An 18,810-nucleotide genomic window follows, 5' to 3' on the forward strand; every position below is an offset into this window, starting at 1 on the left:
TATTAAGTTTTGCACCATGTTCTTATGCACATTATGTACTTTATGCACATTATGTACTTTTTTGGGGGGGGGGGCCTCAAAGCTGGAAGCAGTCCAGGCCTCTTTGGACCTCTGAGGGGGTGGAACCCTGTAGGCATTCTGGCTGAAATACTAGCAGTCCCACAGCATTAGGATTCTAAAACTCCACCCTAGTCATTGTAGCTCAGTAAAAGAAAAATCCTTCACGCCAACAATTCAGTCTCGGACTCACTTTCTGCAATTCCTGATCGTTTTCCAGCTGATACGTGAGGTTGCCTCTTATGTCGGCGCTTATCTGCTCTGGTGTGGCCTGGGGTGGGAAACAAAGCAGTTTTAAGAAATGTATGCCTTGAAAGCTGATATAACTAAATCCCAAGATGCTTCTGTCAAACGGGAAAGCAACAGAAATCAGCGTATCTGTCAGAATATGACTGGAGAGAAACAAGAAAAGCTACAGAGGTTGATATAGTGTGAAGTAGTGAAAAAGACTAAATATTTAGGAATACACTTGACAATGAGAAATATAGGCCTAAGAGTCAACAAGATATTAAAAAATGGAATACTTTGAACTTGTCACTATTGGGGAGAATTTTGGTGGTTAAAATGAATATTTTGCCACGATTGATGTTTTTATTTCAGACAATCCCAATAGTGAGAGAAGTGAAGATATTTAAAGTTTGGCAAAGTGAAATTTCAAAATTTGTATGGGCTGGGAGAAAACCAAGGATTAAAATGAAGATTTTATGTGATGCGAAAGAGAGGGGTGGATTCCAGTTACCAAATTTCAGATTATATCATGATGCAGTGCGTTTAACCTGGTTACAACAATGGATTAAGTTGGATAACAAAAAACTGTTGGCGTTAGAAGGGCACGATTGTAAATTTGGTTGGCATGCCTATTTATGGTATGAGAAAACGAAAATGGATGGGTTTTTAAAACACCATTATATTAGAAGAACACTGTTTGATACATGGACTAAATATAGAAGGTTCTTCTCGGACGAGAGACCACTTTGGATTGTACCGGCAGAGGTTATAGGACCTTTTTCTATGTATAAAGGGCATGATTGGGTACAATATAGAGATATGTTGAAACCTGTGGGGAAACCGTTTGAAATGAAAATGGAAGAAGATTTGGCTTTTAAGTATGGTTGGTTACAATATAGACAGATTTATGATTTGTTTAAAAAAGATAAAAAAAGCTTTTGGATTTAGGAAAAAATATAATGATATTGAAAACGTATGGTTTGAGGGAGGTAAAAAGTTGATTTCAAAAATGTATAAGATATTGTTAAAATGGTATACTGAAGACGAGACAGTTAAGGAGCAAATGATAAAATGGGCAGTTAATATGAATAAAGAAATATCTATGTCATCTTTGGAATTTTTATGGAAGAATGCCATGAAAATATCAACGTGTAATAATTTAAAAGAAAATTGCTATAAGATGATGTAAAGATGGTATATGATGCCAAAAAAGATTGTGAATATGAACAGTAATATGTCAAACAAATGTTGGAAGTGTAAAAAAGAAGAGGGCTCGTTTTATCATATGTGGTGGACATGTGATAAGGCAAAAATGTTTTGGGCTGAGGTACATGTAGAAATAGAAAAAATTGTGAAATGTAAATTCAAGAAAGAACCGGAAATATTACTTTTGGGACTTAAAATGGAAGAAGTCAATATGGCAAAAAGGACATTGATGTGGTATATGATTACGACTGCTAGAATGACATATGCCCAATGTTGGAAACAAGAGAAGGTCCCGGAAGTTGGGGAATGGATTAAAAAATTACTTTTTATGGCTGAAATGGACAAAATGACAAGGAAACTTAATAATATGGAGGCAGAAGAATTTTTTGCAGACTGGAAAGACTTTAAAGACTATTTGGAGAAATACCGGAATATAAAGGACAATTTACTTTGCTTTGAGAATTACTGAAAATTGAAAGATAGAAAATAGATAACGTATAAGAATATCAAATGAAGGATAAGTTACCTAGGGAAATAGGGAGATATGAAGGAAATTTAAGAATTGGGCTGGAGGTTGGAGCACTGTGGGAAGCCAAGAAGGGGGGGGGGAGGGAGGAGGGAAGGATATATAATTGTATAAGATTTGATATATGTTTAGACTCTTTGTTTTTTATTATATCCTAATAAATTGTTTAAAAAAAAAGAGAGAGAGAGAGAATCTGTCAGAATCTGCAAACAATAGACTTACAAATGCTAGAGGACCCTCATCAATGTTGGAGCTGGTCCACGGATTCCAGTTTGATTGAGGGGGCGACCACGGCACAACTCCCACTTGATTCTGCTTTTGGGAGGGTTCAAAGTGGGCCAGCTTCCCAATGTTCAGGACAGCAGGGTAGCTGGGGTCTTCAGGCTGCAAGTTCGAGAAACGACAGGTTGCTGTGTGAAAACTGGCCAAACTTAACCTGACCAGGGAAGAAGGGGGGGGGGAGGAGAAGGGGGGAAAAGCCACACGCGCACGCATGCAAAGTGTCACACTCACCGGTGGTACAATTTCAAGACCCATGTCATTTACAAGGCTTTGCAGCTGACTTTCCAAATCTGGACTGAGGTTTACTTGATAAGGCTCTACCTGCAGAATTAACATGGGTTAGCATACAAGGCAGTGACACAAAAGACAGGCTCAAACCAGGATAGCAAATGCTTGTTCGCAAAAGGTACTGACACTGCAATACACTCAAATAAAGGAAATTATGCAATATTCTTAATGGGGAAAAATGACAAATGGTGGGGGCAACAGACAGGAGAGGTTAAATTATGCATGATGGGGAGAAGGTGAACAGAGATAACTTTTTCTCCTTTTAAAACACTGGAATTTGGGGCCATTCAATAAAGCCGATGAACAGCAGGTTCAGGACAGAAAAAAAGAACCCCCCCCCCCCCCAAAAATGCATGCTTAACTTGTGGAACTCACTACCAAGAGCCTGTATGGTGTAGCGGTTAAGAGTGTCAGGCTAGGATCTGGGAGACTCCAGTTCGAATTCCTATCCACCCATGGACAATCACTGCGTAACCCTGGGCTAGTCTTTCAGCCCTCACAGGGTAGGTATGAGGATAAAATGAAGAAGAGGTAAGCCTGTCTGGGTCCCCACTGGGGAGAGACGCAGGATATAAATACCCAAATCAGGGTTGCCAACCTCCAGGCAGCAGCTGGAGATCTTCTAGGATTACAACTGCTCTCCAGGTGACAGAAATCCGTTCACCTGGAGAAAACTTGGAAGGTGGACTCTATGGCATTATGCCCCATTGAAGTCCCTCCCCACTCCAACCCCCCCTCCTCAGGCTCCACCCCCAAAATCTCCAGGTATTTCCCAACCTGCAGCTGGAAACCCTAACCTAAATACATATATACCACAGGACATAGCGATAGCTAGTCACTCGCATGGCTTTAGAAGAGGACTTCAGCATATATATTATACATGAAAAGAAACAATTAGTGGGCATTGCCCAGCGAACTCACCGATTCACCTTCCTTCTTCTTGGTCTGCCCAGAGTAAGGCTCAATGATGTTCAGGTGGTAGAGCTGCCGGACCAAAGACAGAGCACAGGACTGCGCGGCCAGCTTTTTGTTTGATCCATGCTCACGAGCAAAGATTCCTGCAACAGAAGTACTTAGTATGATGGCCGCGAGGCAAGAAATGTCTGATTCTCTTCTGTTTTTTTAAAAAGATTAAAAGCAAGCACCACCACCACGAGGGAAAACTGGGAATCTGAGATTTCACCAGTGTGGCACAGTCTAATTGCTTTATAACTAGACTGCAGAACAAGGGATGTGCGCTCAGATGTGGTTATCTACAGCATCTAAGCCAATGTTGCACTGTCCTGCTTAGGGCCTTATACAATGTCACCTCATTCAGAGGCATCAGCCATTCAAATCCTGATTTATACAACAAAAGGCAGAGTAAAAGGCTGGATTAAATATGTCAGCCAGTAAGTGAGGCTATAAGGCTAGGGACTTGAAGTGCATAAAGCATGTGCGAGTGAGGTGAAGAGAGGTGGACACATACCTGGAGGCAGAGCACACTAAGGCAAATGAAACCATCTTCTGGCTGCTAGCCAAAGTATGACTGCTACTGCCAGTACCTCCAAAGAAGGGGCAAAGCAGATAAGATCTGAGACATGGGAGAGGATCTCATGGAACTTTCTGCAACCCTGTAGATCAGGTGGCTGGTGCTTTGGTGGAGGTCTTGAAGGGTTAAGTAAATTTAGGTTTTTCTCTGGTGGGTAAAGTTCAGAGACCCACAGAGAAACAGACCTACGAATGATCAGACAGTGGACAAAAGGATGTGGCTAAATCGCCCTGACATTTCTCTGCTCACAGTTACAACCTTGAGACAGCAGATTCTGAATTTGACTGTAAGCTTTTTACCCCACACACTACTGTACACACTTGGGCCATACAGCCCATCGAAGCTGCATACTACAACCGGGGTGATCATGTCAGGGAACCCATACCAGCCTCTCTCTCTTAAGAACAGCCCTCCCGGATCTCGCCAAGTCCATCTGGCTCAACATCCTGTTCCCCCCAGTGACTGACTAGATGCCCCAAAAGGGGCACAGAGACCAAAGCCCCTCCCCATCCTAACCCCAAACAACTGTCATCCAAAGGTACAACGCCTCTGAACAGGAAGGTCCCATTTAACTATCATGCCTCCACGGAACATCAGCTCAGCCTCCTGAAGCTCCCCACGTAAAAGCCTTACAGTGAATGGGATTGGCTCAAAGAGCGTAGTTAAGCTGCGCCTACTTCTGTGGCACGTTGTCAATGGAGAAGAGAGACAATGGTGTGGCTGAGGCTTGAGCCGAATATCCACAGAAACTTATGGCCTAAGAAGAGAAGCCATGCCTCAAGGTTTCCTACTGGGAAGAGTTCACGACATCCGCTGCAAACGCAGGTCTCCAGAGGTGAACATTTTCAAGAACCGCCAAGTCCAGCTAAACTCAGCTTTACCAGCCTCCTTTATAAAGTTATCTGCAGGCAAGCCAGATTGGTGCAGTGATCAGAGCAGGACCACAGACGCTCGGGCCCCAGACCCCTGTTTGCCATCAATCTTACCGGGTGAGACTGAGCTGGGCTTTCTCAGCCTAACCTATTTCACAGGCTGGCTGTGAGAATAAATGCGCAAGAGGGAGGACCACGTTACCCCAGCCTAAGCTCTTTAGAGGAAGGATGAGACCGAACAGGTTGAGGCTAAAATAAGTAAGGCACACTGAAAATAGCTCTTAACCCTCTGGGGAAGACTCAGCATACGAGAATAGCTGAAGCATACATCACTGGAGCACATGTTTCTGAACTGAATTCTACGATGCTGTTTTATGCTTTCCAGCGAGTGTGGAACAGCAAAAGAAACACCCTCCAGGAGTCTACACAAATCATGCCCTCAATAACACAAATACTTACTTCTGCCCAGCTGTTTGACATGAATGGTCATTTCTGCAATAAAGCTCCTGCAATACATAAAAAAAACCCAACACCCCAAGACCAGCATTAGACCTTCTAGCTTTTGAGGAGTATCAAGCTAAATATGCCCAACACAGCCACACTGAAATAAGACTGCCATTATAAATATGGATCTAATCTGAAAAGACTGTAAAATGAACATTTACGTCCCTATATGGTTATGATAATTTTAAGAGGATGATTTTAACTTCTTCTCAAGATCAGTAAGACAGCAGATGAACTCAGAAACTCCCAAATAATACAAATACACAGAGAAATAAATTTCAGTCTTGAGTCAAAACAGAGCTCTGCAGTATTGCTTTACAGAGTAGAACCACATTTTAAATCACCCAAACCCAAGAGGGAACCCCATTTTTAAACACCCCATTTAAGATTTTGCCTCAGAACGTCTGCTCCAAGTACAGGGTCCTTCCCCAACAGGTCTGATTTGCCTGGGAAGATGGGTAACATACATACCTCTCTCAACACAGGCAGCACTCATGTGAATAATATCGCGAGGAAAAATGTACCTGAGGTTGTGACTGATCTCCAAAATAACAATCTACAAGGGTCAGCTCCATGGGAACCTTGTTTCAACTGTTCTGGGATCAGTCTGCAGACAGGAATCACTTTATTTGGCAAAGGAGACTCAGTTTTCTAAACCTCTTTAAAAATTATGCAAAAGGCCCTTTTGAACAAGGCTATGTTCTTAAGCATGCTTATCTCACCATGGGTGCCACTGCAACCCATGAGACTCTAGATGCAATCCAATCCACAGCGAAATAGGGAGCCAATCTTACTTAACCTCAGTGAGGCTTACTACTAAATATGCATGCAAGAGGACTGGGCTGTTAATGATGCAGTTCAGATTACTCTAAAAGACGAGGATTTTCAAAGTAAATTCTGAAGCAAATGCACCGGATCGATGGAGCTGAATACATAGTTTTGTTTCATATCCTTCCTAAATTAATTGTTTGGGAGAAGTTATGAGTCCAAATTATGATTTCATGATCTTAAGAGTGGCAAAATGCAATACAAAGTGTCAGCTTAGATTTTAAGAGATTTAATTCCCTTCCACCAGTACTTCAACTTTAGTATTTCTATTACGCTGCAGGAAGAAACACTGACAAAGTCTTCATGCCTCACTGCAAACAAAAGACAGGTTAGTCAGAGCTTGTTCTTCGGCCTCTTCCTAAACCACCAGTGAACTGACCTGCAGGCACAGCGGCTTCATGAGTCAAAAGGCCACTGGCTCTCAGGGACAACACAGCCACCCTTTCATTAATGACACCGATGCAGGTATGTTTCTCAGCCAGGCTTATATTCAGCACTCAATTCATTGTCCTCCACCTGGGGGGGGAACAGCGACACCAGAAGTCAATTTACGATAGACTCCCATGTGATTGCTTAGTTCAGCCTAAGCAGCAGCACATGTGTGAATGAGAAAAGGCCTCTGGTGTCGCCGTCAGCTACCCCTTTCAGCGTGGGACTCAAGACTGCAATGCTGCTGCAGAACCTCCCTCCTGTGCCACCATTTGCTAGAACGCCCTGTGCCTTGAGCGCCAGGAAAACATGGTTGCATTTAAAATTATATACTGCCAGATGCTGTTTGCTTTGTTTCCTGCAAAGAGCCTTCAATTACAAATTTATGGCTTGAAATAAGAAGGGGAACACTGAATTGGCACACATGTCTGCCCTTGGGACAATAGACCCTGTGCCTTCTCAGGAAAATCTTGCTGCTCAAGGCCTGTAAGGCTAAATGAGCAGTATCATTAAAGTAAAATTTAAAAAAATCTTGCTCGAGATAACCACAGCCATCCCTTGCAAGATGATTGCAATGTGAAATTTACCACCCAATTAACCACCTACTTTCTGCTTAGCAAATGGCTTCGGAGGAATCCAAACAATAAGATGCAGCACAGCATGTTTCCAATCCGATGAGTCTTTTCTTCGCTGAAAACTCTCAAGACTGATCCATCCGAGCCTTCCTGGGAGTAATAAATACTACACCCCGGAATGCTCTCTGGAAAAAAAACCCAACAAGCAGGCTGAGAAACATACCGTCACCTAACTGCCCCAACTTTCATCAAGCAAATGGACATTTAGCCTTCTATTCCAGGAGCAGCCCTCATTCCAAACAGGGACAACTTCCATAGCTACAGGAGAGAGAGAAAAACAATCTTCTGAGATTAATGCCATCCATAATATTCATGAGGAATGCCAGCTCAACCAGCCCTGCTCCTATGTCTTTAGAAGAGGCCCAACGTGCAGAATCAAGAAGGCAAAGTTTCTCCCGATTGACGGGGAAAGGTTTGCCTGCTCAACTGCTGCAAGTCAAGCTACTGATAAACACACAGGAGCACAGCCAGCGGGAAGGAGCAGAAATCCTACTGATAAATGTTTTTCATGTTCAAAGCAATGTAAAAAAGAAACACCCCCAGTGGAAGCTGGAAGGGGAAAAAATGAAATGATACACATTTAAATTCAGCAATTGAGACCTGACGGTTCAAACATCCCCAACAACATGCAACATAGCATGATATTTGTCGCTCATCTCAAAAGCAACTACCCCTTGCAAGTCAAGCAACTGAATCTATATTTGCCTATCCTATGCATGCAGTTTGCCTGTTTCTTGCTGGCATTCTGCAGCCAGCTGGGCATCTGTCCTCATCTATGGGCTAATACAAAAACTGAGGGTCACAGTGTTAGGAAGACATACAAAAATATATATCACTGTGTACAATAAATATATGTTTATGGTAGAACAATTTTATGCTTTATTCTTTTTATATTTTTCAATACTGTTGTCTATATATTGGTATCAAATATTATCAAAAATATATTTCACCCAAAGAATACATCGAACGCAGGTTTACATTCAGACAGCACCTTGTCAGTATCAGTATCACTAGTTCCACAGGACTCTAGTAATTTACCCATTTTTTGGTTAAACAACACAGTCTTATGACTGTCTGTAGTGTTGATAAATAAGCATGGGCACCTTAAAACATTTCTAGAAGGGTTATGGCTGCTCTAAACTGCAGGGTTTTAATATGAATAGAGCCCCAAGAGAATGTTTATTTTATGAATGGTGTTTCGGAACAAGGATGATAAAACACGCGGGCACTTTAAGGAAAGGTGTTCTTGACACAGCTGCTCCTGATTATGAGGCTTGGAACAAAAGAAATTTGCGGCTAACTGATAGAATTTGAGAGAGATGTACTGTCTTAGATAGGTTGTTATGTTTGCCGCAAGGGGTAAGTGAGCTCTTTTCACAATTTTAATAATTATAAGGTGGAATGAAATTGTACTGATGTATTAATACTTGTATTTATTTCAGTTCTGATGGGACCCTAGGCAATGCTGCTATCTTAAGAGCTTTTGTGCTCACAAAGAAAAATGATTGCGCCTTATGTCCTTTATATATATATCAAGGTCCTTGAAAAAGATTAATTCGAAATGGGTAAATTACTAGAGTCCGTGGGACTAGTGATAGTGATACTGGCAAGGTGCTGTCTGAATGTAAACCTGCACTCGATGTATTGTTTGGGTGAAACATATTTTTCTCTTTGTATTGTTTGGGTGAAATATATTTTTGAGAATATCTGATACCAATATTTAGACAACGGTATTGAAAAATATAAAAAGAAAAAGAATAAAGCATAACATTGTTCTACCATAAACCTATATTTATTGTACACAGTGATGTATATGTCTCATCTATGGGCTGGCAGGAGAGGAATGGGGAGCAGAAATGATACTGTGCAAACGTATCAGCAGCACATCCGAGTGGAAACCCAGATGTGATGTTGGCCAACGTTCTGGAAACTCTATGGTAATACACCACATCAAGGGTTTTGCCTGGATGTGTCATCAATGCACCGCACAATATCACATCCACCCCTTGGTCGGCCCCCCAAGATGGTGGCCCGGCATCCCTGGGGCATAGGGCCTAACTCGGGGGGGGGGGCACTTCTGTCTCCTCCCTTAACAGCATTAAGGCTGGGAAGGGCTCTCAGTTGCAACACCAACAGGCTATTGATTGTTGGGCTATGATGGAAAGTGGCTGGGAGGACTGGCAGAGAGAGAAGCTGCACAGGACAGGGAATGGGCATCCCACCGCCTGCATACTTCTCTGCAAGTCTATTTCACATGGTCACAGGGATAGTTTTGGAAAGAAATAACCAGAAACGAAATCACCCTTAGCATCACCCTTGACAGCAACAGTTGCTCTAAGGGCTGACCAGCCAGTCACAAGGGAGAGTTCTTGTGTAACTATACCACTTCCGATACAAATGGGGCAAGGTGAATTTTTAAATTATTCACCATGTTTAAAAAAGCCCACATCTAGAAAACATGCATATAAAAGAGAAAGGGATCTTCTTGGTGTGTGAGGTGTCTACAAGGTGGTTATCTACAGGACCTTCCAAAACCCACTGAGAAACACCTGCCTCTGCTGTACGGGGGATGCTTGGCTCGCAGCCTCCCTAGCATTTTGCGACTGGCTTCAGCAAAGCCTTTCTAAGGCGGTATCTATTCCCTGTTCTCAAATGTCCTAAGACTGAGAAACAATTTTCATGTATTTCGAAGTATACCGCACACACTGGCTACTTGTGACAGCCACAAGGAGCTTCTTCCCCAAAAGCATTTCTAACGCTAATCACCAACACAAGGGAGAAAAACTGGCAAACCTGTTGTGGTCAGGCCCCACTTGCGTGTATTTATATTCGCCTTGAATCTTCTCCTTTTGGAAAAACTGGTTCAGGCGTGCCTTGGCATTCTCCAAGGTCCAGTTCCCATGAAGGCCAGCATTTAAGTCTACTTCTTCTGACTCCAAGGTCTAATAGTAGAAACAACGGGTTTGTAATTAACATTCCCAAGTGCTGCTCTTAAGGTACACGTCGGTATAAAACAAAACCTTTCTTTTTGCAATCCTAAAAAATAATCATGTGGATGTGCACACTAGGGGTTCTGAACACGCACACCAGGGCCAAACCACAAAACCCATTATATCAGGATTACCCCACTACCCCCCCTTAAAGTGTAAATAATTTGGGGGGGGGACTGTAACTGTAACAAACGTCTTTTTTCGTATGAGGGGAACAAAATGTAGCACCTTTGAACATTATCTGCAAAATTATTTAGCTGCTTTGGTGCACTTTAAAGACACAAAGTCACCTCAGAAGTATCCTCTCAGGATAAAGAGGCGGCAACCTGGATTACCAAGAAGCCTGGAACTGCAATGACTTCTCAAGTAAGCTAATCAGAGTTTATGAAGGAAATGGCTTACTGCTTCGGCTTCCTGTTCCTCCTTCCTCGAATAATAATCTTTCAGATTTGCTCCACGGTCCCACTGAGCACCACCATAGCCAGAGTTTCCGGGTCCATAAGGATGAGCACCGTCTAGCAAGGAAGAAATGCAGACGTTTCTTAGCAGGTGAAGCACGCATCCTGAGAACACTTTTATTAAAGGGGGAAAAAACCCAGACAGCCTTCTCCTAACTCTCGCGCATACCCTCTGACCCGTACACACTTCGATTTACAAAGCTCAAGACCAAACATACACATACAGGCAGCAGATGTTCAAGATCTTACCCGTTTCTGACTGGACAGCCAAGTGAGGAGGAGGTGGCCCTCCCAGAGGAGCACCGGGTCCATCCGCAACGTCTCCTTCTCCCGCTGGGCCTTCACCAGAAGCACCCCCAGATCCTGCCTAAGCAACAAGAATAGTCTGTAAATGGTAATTCTGCCACTCCGCATGCAAACAGCCAGTTTTCCCCAACAGTCAAGAATCTTTGTACATTAGATGTGTCTTGCAAAACACTACGTCCGTCCAGTATGTTCCTTGTACAGCACTTATGTATATCTGCACATGTTCACGCCATCACAGAACCTGCATTTCTAGGAAGCTAAGCTTTTACCTTCTTAAGCAAGATTCAAGCCCATACCGCTCTGGCGAGAAAGACTTAAGAGGCAAAAGGGGCAAAAGATGCCTGGCAAAAACTAAGGCTCCTAACAGGTGAGGAAGCACGCTTAAACTGAATGCATCTTACCCCCTAATAAATATACATTCCCTAATAAATATATAAACAGCCCTATACACAGATCCTTATCCTTCGGTGTCTCTTGTTCCTCTCCTCTACCTTTTAGCCACGCCGATCTTTTCAAAACATTCTACAAAACGTTGTAATACACCAGCTACCTCCATTGCAACCATGTAAATTACATAAACACGTGCACAAATATTTTGCAAATACATAATACACCAGCTACCTCCATTGCAACCAACCATGTAAATTACATAAACACGTGCAACTCAGCACAAATATTTTGCAAATAGAGAATACCGCCTACCTTGTATAGATTTTTAAAAACGTGTGTGGAATGGAAAGTGTGTTTTTCCTTAGCCATAAAACTGACACAAACATGAAGCATGGCAAAATATACCACGCAGCGTGCATAACACAAAACCACTTACTCCAAAAGCTGGAATTTCTTCACTCTTGATCTCATTCACCCGAACGAGGTAATTGAGGAAGTCTCTAGCAGCATTGGTCTGGGCATCTTTCTTGTTGGTGGAGTTGCCCATCCCAGTGTAGTTGAAGCCTGTCACACGAACCTATGATGACAAGTGGGTACATATGCTCAGGAGGAAAAAACAAAAACTCTCACCTGCCATCAGCTCACGGTCTGTGTGAACAGCACTCTCAATCAGCTTTGAGCTGTGAAATTCATTGTACTGCCTCAGGGGTCTCAGGGAAAGGTACACAAGAGGTGGTAAACAGAATATCTGATTCAGCCATTACTTGAAGGAGTTTACCAGTGCAAATATTTTCTGTTTATTTAGGGCACAGTCCAATCATGCTGGATTGGGGAGACGTGGCTTTAAAAGTGTCATGGAGATCACTGGGTGACGCTGGACCAGTCAACCTCTCCCAGCCTAACCCACCTCACAGGGCTACTGCAAGGACAAAAGAACCATGCATGCTACACCCCTGATCTTCTTGGAGGAAGGACAAGATAAAAATGCAACAAGTAAACAACTTGTTTTCTTGTTGCAGCAGTTCGAAGCCTCTTTGCTTTTAATGTGAGATATTTATTGGATTTATACCCTGCCCTCCCTGCCGAAGCAGGCTCCTTCGTTTTCTCATTGAAATCAGAAAGGCCAGAAAAGTGCTTTTTGTATTTGTATTTCAAGGCCTTCTCTCTCTCTCTCTCCCCTTCAGTAGACCTGCAAAGTGGCTAGTATCTAAAATATTATGATGAGTGCATGGAACGGATTATGTACATAGGTATACATTCATGTTTTTTGTCCCTTTTACTCTGCTTCTGAATGGCCCGTGAGCTGCAATAAAAACTGAACTAGTATCTAAAACAGTGTTAAAAACATGTAAGCCAAGTATATGCCAAGCTCAAAGCATGAGTTAGTGCTACTCAAACATTCGCTACAAGTGTACACATGCAGCCTTGTGCTGGTTTTGCCTTTAGCCTTTTAAGTTAGGGGAAGCAGGCAGGAGTGGAAGTCTCGGTCTATGGGACAGTGAGGTTCATGGACGGTTCTATGTGACAGTGAGGTTCCTATCTAGAGGTGCTACAAATCTGCTATCTGCCCGGCCTGTGGCACACATGCCATGGATTGGCCATTGGTGAGCTAAATACTTAAGCAAAACGATCTACTAAAAATCAGCACTATTTGCCCCCTCCTCCAATGATAAGTGTTCTTCTCCTTGATTTTAGCCTCACAACCCTGTCGGGTTGAGATAACATAACAGTCATCCCATACTTTGTGATCGAGCATATGAACCTAGGTCTCCCCAGTCCTGGCCCAGCACTCTTACCACCACATCACAACAACTCTCAAAATGAAAAAACAAACAAACAAGGAAGCCAATGAAGCCAAAGGATGACCGGATGCAAAGGAAGACCGTGCTCCTGCTGCAGACTTCCATCAGGCATGACTTTTCTCTCTCTCTCACGTGACAAGCCATACCTGCCAGGAGTTCCCCTACTGCTTCCATAATAAAAGTATACAACTGTTGTTCGCTACAGGAGACACCCTTTGGCAGCTGCTGCTAAGCGGTGAATGGGGGTGGGGAGAAGAAAGCCACAGAGGATGTGCTGTGACCACACAGTGGGGATCCCAGGTGATGGCCAACACCCAGCCAAACCACTGACACTGCTGGCCAGCACAAGAAACTTTTGGATGTCCTGGAAGCACCTCTGAAGCCCCAAGTCCATCTCTTCCCAGCAGTCCTCCTCAACCATTCCTTGGCAATAGCACCTAACTGTACCCATGCACAGCTAGCAAACAGGTTTAGGGAGTTGTTCATGAACACAAGAAGCTTATCCACTGAATTAGACCTTTAGTTTACCAAAGTCAGTACATAAAGTGGAAGAGAACAACTGTAAGCCATCTTGGGTCCCCACTGGGAAGTGAGCTGGGGTATAAATGAAGTAAATCAATAAAATATTGTTGGCAGCAATTCCCCAGGGACATGATGGCTTAGTGGAAGAGCATCTTGCTTTGCATGTTCCCAGGATGAGTCCCTGGTATCTCTAGTTAACAAGATCAGATAGCAGGTGATGTGAAAGACATCAGGCTGAGACCACTGAACACCACAGCCACTCAGAACAAACAATATGACCTTGTTAGATCAGAAGGCAGCATGTTCATGAATTATATCACCTACAACCCATGGGGAGCCAAGTTTGGACATCAGGCTCCCAGCCTTTGGTGGGGCCCAGCTGGTACCAGCACCGAAGAGGCTGGGAGTGTTCCTGGATTGTCTATGGAGGCTCAGGTCACTGCCACATCCAGGTCAGCTTTTTTCTGAGGCGGGTCAGGCAGTTGGCCCCATATCTCGCCCGTCGACTCGTGACCTGGCTGTGGTGATCCACACAATGGTCACTTCCAGGCTAGATAATTGTAATTCTCTCTATGTGGACCTGCAGAACAAACAATATGACCTTGTTAGATCAAAAAGCATGTTCATGAATTATATCACCTACAACCCATGGGGAGCCAAGTTTGGACATCAGGCTCCCAGCCTTTGGCAGGGCCCAGCTGGTACCAGCACCGAAGAGGCTGGGAGTGTTCCTGGATTGTCTATGGAGGCCCAGGTCACTGCCACAGCCAGGTCAGCTTTTTTCTGAGGCGGGTCAGGCAGTTGGCCCCATATCTCGCCCGTTGTAACCTGGCTGTGGTGATCCACACAATGGTCACTTCCAGGCTAGAGAATTGTAATTCTCTCTATGTGGACCTGCCCTTTACCCTGCTCTGGAAACTGCAGCTGGTGCAGAACACAGCAGCATGGGTATTGACGTTGTTGGCTGTGCAGGCTCACATCCGTCCGGTGCTGTGCAAACTGCACTGGCTGCCAATGGAATACTGGATCCATTTCAAGGTGCTGGTTCTTACCTTTAAAGTCCTATATGGCTAGGGGCCTGTATATCTTCAAGACCACCTCTCCCCATATGAGCCCTGGAGAGCATTATGGTCTACAAATCAACATCTGCTGACGGTCCCCGGCCCTAGGGATGACTGACTTACCTCAACAAGAGCCAGGGCCTTCTCAGACCTGCCCCCTGCCAGGTGGAATGAGCTCCCATCAGAAATTAGGGCCCTGTGAGAGCGTTTACAGTTCCGCAGGGCCTGCAAGACAGAGCTCTTTCGCCAGGCCTTCAGTTGAGGCAGTGGATATCCATCTCAATCTGGCCTCCCCCCTCCTCCCCCAATGAGTCACACTCATGCATCTGTTGAGGTATAATTTATTTTACAGTATTTATTGCTGTAGCTATTTTATTGTATTTATTGTATGTATTTTATCTTGTTTTTATTGTTGTAAATCTGTACTCAGCAGATTATCCCAGGTTGGAACTCGCCCTGAGCCTACTTTGCGGGGAGGGTAGGATATAAATTGAAGATAAATAAATCAATAAAAACTGGAGATGCCTAGGATTGAAACAGGGACCCTCTTCCCATAAAGCTTTCCCAAATATCAGCTGTAGTGGTTAAAAGCAGGGACGTAGTCACGGTGGAGCATTTGGGAGCAGAGCCCCACCAGGGATGAGCCCTGCTCCACCCTGGGAGGATGCCAGGACACCCCCCCCCACTGCGCCATGCTCCCTAACCCTGCCCCTACCCTCTTCCAGGAAAGCTGCCCTGCAGCTTTTGGTCAATTTCACTCCCCTCCAATCAGCTGTTAAGTTTAACAGTTTATTGAAGGGGAGTGAAACTGACCAGAAACAATAGGTTGGCTTCCCTTTCCTTCCCCAGCCCACTGCAGCAGTAGGAAAACTGGGGAAGGAAAAGGAAGCTGCCCTGTCACTTCTGGTCAGTTTCACTCCCCTCTGATCAGCTGCTAGGAGGGGAGTGAAACTGTCCAGAAGGGGCAGGGCCGCTCGGAAAGGGAAGACCCCTAAGTGACCTTCCCGGGAACTAATCTAATCTAACTAGTAATCTAATTAAGTTTCTGGCTACGGGCCTGGTTAAGAATATCAGACTAGTAGCTGTAGAAAACAGCAAGAGTCCAGTAGCACCTTATGGACTTACAAAGTTTATGACAGGGTATGAGCTTTCATGCGTCACTGCTCACTTCTGAAGTGAGAAGTTAATCACAGTTCCGCAGGGCCTGTAAGATGGAGCGCTTCCGCCAGGGTTTTGAGTAGGAGCTGCCGCCACCACTATCCCACCATCGTGGTAGTGCATCATCGTCTGCCCCTATCATGGGATGCAAGCATCGCCTGGCAGAAGCGTATAGAAGAGCGCTGAGGGAGACCGCACTATTGAGACAGCTGGCCGCCGAATTGGGTTTATTGTTTCCCATCTTGGATGACTTACACAGGAAGATGAGAGCACCTTGATTATTGTATGGGTTTTATTGTGGTTTTAAATGTTGTCTATTTTATTGTATTTTATCTATTTAATTCGGCTCTGCTGCAGGTTAGCCACCCTGAGCCATTGGGAGGGCGGGATACAAATCTAAAAATAAATAAATAAAATCTCATACCCTGCCACAAATTTTGTTAGTCCTTAAGGTGCTACTGGATTCCTGCTCTTTGCTACTGCCACAGGCATACTAACACAGCTAATATCTTGATCTCAGACTAATAACTCGGACACTCAGGTTCTAATCTCCACTTGTGCCATAGACGCTCGCTGGGTGACCTTGGCCAGTCAGACTCTCCCAGCCTAACCTACCTCACAGGGCTGTTGTGAGTATAAAATGGAGGAGGGGAAAATGATGTAAGCCACTTTGAGACACCATTGGAGAGAAAAGTGGGCTACAAATTAATTAAATAATCTGATGCATCCCAGGCTCAGCCACAGGAAGAGAACTCAGAGGTGGATGCCAAGTTGCATACCCAGGGGGTGGGAACATGTTTGCAAACATGACAGTAATCGGCCGCATCCGTTCCCAGCCGGCTTTCCCCCAATTCCCTTCTCCCTCCTATTATGTGTTGAGTTTATTCCAATGCAACTTCGACCTAGCAAAGGACGGGCCTTATCCCCGCTTCCCAAACGCACCTCGCACTGGAACTTCTGCCGGTTCTTGTTGCCCACGGCGCGGATCTCGTAGGCTGGCGTGACTTTCCGCTTGCCGCACCAGGCGTAGAGGAAATTCTTCACGTCCCCCATTGCGAGAACGCCGGGGATGAGCCCTGGAAGAAGTCACGGAAGCGAACACCTCAGCGAGCACAACTGCGCAAGCGTGCTCCCGTCTCCCTCCCTTTCCCGGTGGCTCTGTCGGCGCATGCGCTCACCTCTAAACTCTTTCGGCGGAATCGTCAACCGGTCCCGGACATGCGCACCTCTGTCGCAGTTAATTGTCGCGCCTGCGCATTACTAGCTCCTATCCCTTACCTCACCCCCCCCCATCTCTCTGACCAGCCACGTTGGTCTCATAGTAATAAATACAAGCCTGCAACTAAAGTAACTCTCGCATATGTCACTTTGCCCTGCAATCTAGAACTCTACCTTAAGCGTCAACCAGTAGTGCCTTTTCCTGTTGTTGCTCACCAGCTGTCCTCCTTCCGCACGCCCCTCCGTCGCTCTCAAGCCGTACCTACAAGATGGCGGCTGTTTCGCGCGTGCGCAAACCGAGAGCGCCTGACCAGCGCTTAGACTAGAGCCTTAGCAAGCTGCCTTGAGCGCGCGCGCGCCTCCCGTGGTGAGCCGAGACATTGCAGTACTAACGAGGCTTGAAACGAGCCAAAACGTCTCCGTGGCGAAGGGGAGAACTAAAACCTGTCGCAGTATAGGGAAGGGTAGAAACTCCATTTGTAATGTCACTGTAAATTGTGGTACATCCTTCTTACAACAGAGTGCTGCAATTTTATCCTCTCTTATTTAGCAGGAAGACATGTTACACGTAATATGAATGTGCAATATGAATAGGATCAGGCTACTACATCTCCGGATAGGGTTGCTAGCTCTGGCTTGGAAAATACCCGGATAATTTTTTTTTTTTTGGGGGGTGCAGCCTGGGGAAGGCTGAGTCAGAGGAGGGAAGGGACCTTATAACAGGATATAATACCATAGAGTCCACCCAACAAAGCAGCCGTTTTCTCCAAGGAATTGATCTTGGTCATCTGGAGATCAGCTGTAATACTGGGAGATCTCCAGCTGTCACCAGGAGGGTGGCAAGCCCATCTTGGGGTATTGTACCATGTGCAAAAGATGGCTGAGAGATTTTATGAGCAGCTTCACTTAACTAAACTTTCAGTGTGATAACTGATCCATTTGCAGTGCTTGCTAAATATTATTTATACACAACACCTGGGTAACAATGAGGAATATTGCTCAAACCTCTCTAAACCAACAGATGCAGCTGATGATATTTTTAATATTGCATTTGTTAGAATTAAAGGGACACCTTAATATTAATTTCAAAACCGGAGAAAAGCAGTTTTGAGGCTGCGTCTTAGTCTTCAGAGAACTTGACCATATTCTTGCCTGTTCATGAAGATCACCACAGAAAAGAAGAGCCATGTGATGTCAAGCACATTGCAAATGTTTAAATTCTAGTAACATCCATCATTTTTTTTAAAAAGGAATGAAAAACTTCCTAGAGGGAACAAAATCAACTGGAAATTAAACTGATGGGAGTTCACAGCTAACTGGTTCAGGACTACAGCCACAACTGTTTTCACGGGAGAAGCAGTGCCTCTGTGGAAATGCCTCTGTTTGGCATGCAGAAAGTCCCAGGTTCAAACCCCACCGTCTCTGGTTGAAAAGGATCAGGTGGGTGATATGAAAAACCTCTGCCTAAGATCCTGGAAAGCTGCTGTCAGCCTGAATAGGCAACGCACTGACCTTGATA

General features: G+C 44.6%; 1 protein-coding gene across 3 annotated transcripts in view; it reads right to left on the reverse strand.

The window, feature by feature from the left end:
* The window catches only part of DHX9 (DEAH-box helicase 9), a 37,988-nt gene extending 20,399 nt beyond the window's left edge, over window positions 1–17,589 (reverse strand). Inside the window, exons 1-11 of one of the 3 annotated variants that reach the window (XM_015423850.1) lie at window positions 17,508–17,589; window positions 17,016–17,149; window positions 11,967–12,107; window positions 11,084–11,201; window positions 10,779–10,891; window positions 10,180–10,328; window positions 5,450–5,496; window positions 3,509–3,645; window positions 2,531–2,620; window positions 2,240–2,401; window positions 251–328 (exon numbers count right to left, since the gene is read on the reverse strand). In XM_015423850.1, coding sequence (XP_015279336.1) covers window positions 251–328; window positions 2,240–2,401; window positions 2,531–2,620; window positions 3,509–3,645; window positions 5,450–5,496; window positions 10,180–10,328; window positions 10,779–10,891; window positions 11,084–11,201; window positions 11,967–12,107; window positions 17,016–17,126 — 1,146 coding nt within the window. In that variant the 5' untranslated portion in view covers window positions 17,127–17,149; window positions 17,508–17,589. Of the gene's footprint in view, window positions 1–250; window positions 329–2,239; window positions 2,402–2,530; window positions 2,621–3,508; window positions 3,646–5,449; window positions 5,497–6,701; window positions 6,751–10,179; window positions 10,329–10,778; window positions 10,892–11,083; window positions 11,202–11,966; window positions 12,108–17,015; window positions 17,150–17,465 lie in introns of those variants that run through there. The other 2 variants (XM_015423849.1, XM_015423851.1) reach the window with 2 other exon arrangements.
* Between the last annotated feature and the right edge of the window lie 1,221 nt (window positions 17,590–18,810).

This window comes from Gekko japonicus, unplaced genomic scaffold (genome assembly GCF_001447785.1).
Source record: "Gekko japonicus isolate JY-2015 unplaced genomic scaffold, Gekko_japonicus_V1.1 scaffold281, whole genome shotgun sequence".
Classification (NCBI taxonomy): domain Eukaryota; kingdom Metazoa; phylum Chordata; class Lepidosauria; order Squamata; family Gekkonidae; genus Gekko; species Gekko japonicus.